Source organism: Sceloporus undulatus, chromosome 5 (assembly GCF_019175285.1).
Source record: "Sceloporus undulatus isolate JIND9_A2432 ecotype Alabama chromosome 5, SceUnd_v1.1, whole genome shotgun sequence".
NCBI lineage: Eukaryota > Metazoa > Chordata > Lepidosauria > Squamata > Phrynosomatidae > Sceloporus > Sceloporus undulatus.
The window spans coordinates 82,119,899-82,122,876 of NC_056526.1; the positions used below are offsets into that span (position 1 = coordinate 82,119,899).

The 2,978-nt window shown below is 41.6% G+C and overlaps 1 protein-coding gene across 1 annotated transcript in view; it reads left to right on the top strand.

The window, feature by feature from the left end:
- Window positions 1-1,456, top strand: part of MUC19 (mucin 19, oligomeric) — an 89,525-nt gene extending 88,069 nt beyond the window's left edge. The window contains exon 40 of the mRNA XM_042469622.1: window positions 1,082-1,456. Coding sequence (XP_042325556.1) covers window positions 1,082-1,247 — 166 coding nt within the window. The 3' untranslated portion in view covers window positions 1,248-1,456. The remainder of the gene's footprint in view (window positions 1-1,081) is intronic.
- The last annotated feature ends 1,522 nt before the right edge of the window (window positions 1,457-2,978 follow it).

Here is a 2,978-nt window from a genome sequence, read left to right on the forward strand (position 1 = left end):
GGATTTATTTATTGTTGTATGTCTTATAGCTACATCTCCCAAGAGAGGCTCATGGTCCTCATGTAGGAGGGAAATTACACATGGGTACAAAACCAAAAGAAGTCTAGCTGCAATGACAAAAAATTACTTCTCAAACGTTATAAGAAGCAACTGGAATGACTAAGTTTTAAAATGTAATTTAAAATGTCACTCTGGGTTGAGAGAAAGGTTGATCTAAAATAAGGCCCATTGGAACACAACAGGTGCTGATAGACTGCTGGAAATTCTTTGGCTTCATATCATGTAGGATAGTATGCAAGCAGGGAAGTTGCAGAGATTTCCCAGCCATTCATTTACACACAGTTCTCCAGTCCAGCATGAGAAAGGACCTAGGCCTATGGTGCTCATTTAGGATACACTGAACAAGATGGCTGCTTCTGTTAGTACCAAGGATGCACGTTCCCATTCAAAGCCATTGGCTGCAGGCAAGACATGTTGCTTTCTGAAGACAGTGTGCAGACCCTCCCCACCCAGCTGGATTGACAGTCCAGTCTTACTTCATCACTGATGACAATGATTTGGTTCCAGGATCCCCTGTGGATACCAAAATCTATGGTCAAATCTCATTAAATATAACAGAATAGTACAATGTTGTTATTTACGTAAAATGGCAAAATCAGTTAGCTTTTGGGAATTTATTTTTTGTTGAATGTTTTCAAACCATGGATCCGTGGATAAAAAAATCCATGGATATGGAGGGCCGACTGTAATGCTTCACAGTCTCTGAGGCAGAGAGAGAGCTTGGGATGCCCAGGATGGGTTTTGTAGCATATACTACTTGCTCTTTTAATGGGGAAGTGCTGGTGGCTCAGGTGGAATAACTGGGAGGGCATTGCTTCCACTGACTCCATCCCCCAACAGTTGCAACCTGAGGTGGGTGCTTCACATTGCCTATTAGACACCTGTGGCTTTCACAGTCTTCACTTCCCAAGTTGGAAAGCATACGAACTCCATCAATGGTCTAATATCCTTAGAGTCAGCATCTTCAACACTGGATTCTATTTAATCTAAAACATTTATTTTGTGTTTATTTGTCTTCCAGATATGGTGAAGCTGATCGCAGATTACTGAACAAATGTTCTTGCTGCCAGGCAACAGCTCATGTGACCAGAAATATCCCAGTTTTCTGCTCTAATGGAAGAATGGAAGTATATACATACAAGCACATAATCTCTTGCTCCTGCGAGAGTTGTAAAGTTCCCCTTTAAATGATTTTTCTTCTTCTTCTTCATTTAAAATTTCTTTAAAGTGCACTTTTGAGATCTTCATGGATGACCACTGCTGATTTAAATAATTATTGTTGACAGTACTAGGACTGTAACCAAAATCTGTTAACATACGCTTTTCACAATTTTTTTTTGCAAATACTCTTTTGTTCTGATTTATAGATCCAGTCAGCACTGTATTACTCACACAATTAAACAAACATGTAGTGTACAATCTTTCCTTTGTTGTGTCCTGACTGAATGACATCAGTGCAGTTTGGAGAGTTTAATCGTCAAAAATACTTTTTTCTTAACTGCTCTCACAAACAGCCCTTTTAAAACCAATGGGTATATTTTTAGGAGGCGATAATGATGAGCTGCCATATGCTGGGTGGGTTTTGATATACCCACTGCTAATTTTCCTAGTGCCTTCCAAATGTTTTAGGCCGTATGTTCTGACCAGAAATGATGCCGGCTGGGGGTACTGTAAGTCACAGTCTAGAACACCTGGCACACGCCAGGGTGGGAAAGGCTAAGACCAAAACAGACGGAAATTGTATGACCCTCCACATGCTAAAGGCATCAGGCATCCTAAAGGCATCAGATCCCAACTGACCTTGGAAACTAAGCAGAGCCAGCCCTGGTCAGTACATGGATGAGAAATCACCAACAAATACCAGGTACTGGAGGCTACATTTCAGGGGAAAGAACTGGCAAAACCACGTCTGAATGTTCTTGTCCAAATGAAAACCCTATGAAAATTCATGGTGGTGTCATAAATCAACAAGCAACTTGAAGTCATATATATATATATATATATATATATATGCAACACATGCAGCCCTAGCCAGTATAACCAATGGTGAGGGATGCTGGACCAATTGCTTTCACACTGGTCTTTTGATGGTCTGTAATGTTCTTTCCCTAACACTTTCCTGGAATTCCATAGATTTAATTAAGATACACAAAAAGCAAGGATGAACTCACGCATTTGTCTTACAACATTTGCTCTCTTTCTATTAGCATTCTGATATTGTACAGGTCTACTGTCCACAACAGGAAGTCTTTCTTGGCAACCTGGAAGAGCAGAGTCCTAAATGGTCTTGGGAATTTCTAGTTAGAATTCTCCACAGCAGTCAACCTCAACACATGGAAATTGAAGAGAGTTGGTGGGGGTGGGGGTCTGTAGTGTTATTGTGCCTTTCCTCATTTCCCTAAAGTCACATACAGACCAACTGAATGGAGCACGTGTATGTTGCCAGAGCTGAAATCTCCTGAATTTTGGTGTGTATGTGTTTTCTCCATATGGCCCCGAATGGACTCTGCAGTCTGGGCAGCCAGGATCTCAGAGGTCAGTGGTCACATCCACACTCTCCCGTAAACACATCAAACAGAATAGTTTGGGAGTTGCAAATGAGAAACTTTAATGCCTCCAAAGTCAGGAAGATAGGTGATTTAGGCAGGATGTTCTGCCAGACAAACACAATAAGGCTGATTTACAACTTCATTCTCAACCTGGACATTGCCAGACCCAGCCATCCTTTCCAAAGTAGATTTGATTTCCTTTGATGTAGAACAAACACCTTTGCCTTCAGGCTAGTTTTGGCCTATAAAAGATCTCCAAAATCCTGTTAGTGGGCTAGTTGGAAGGCACAGGGACACACTGTCACTGTGAGCTCTGATTGGTCCAGATGCGCCCGTTCCCCCTCCACTCACCAGAACAGCTGTGTCCCA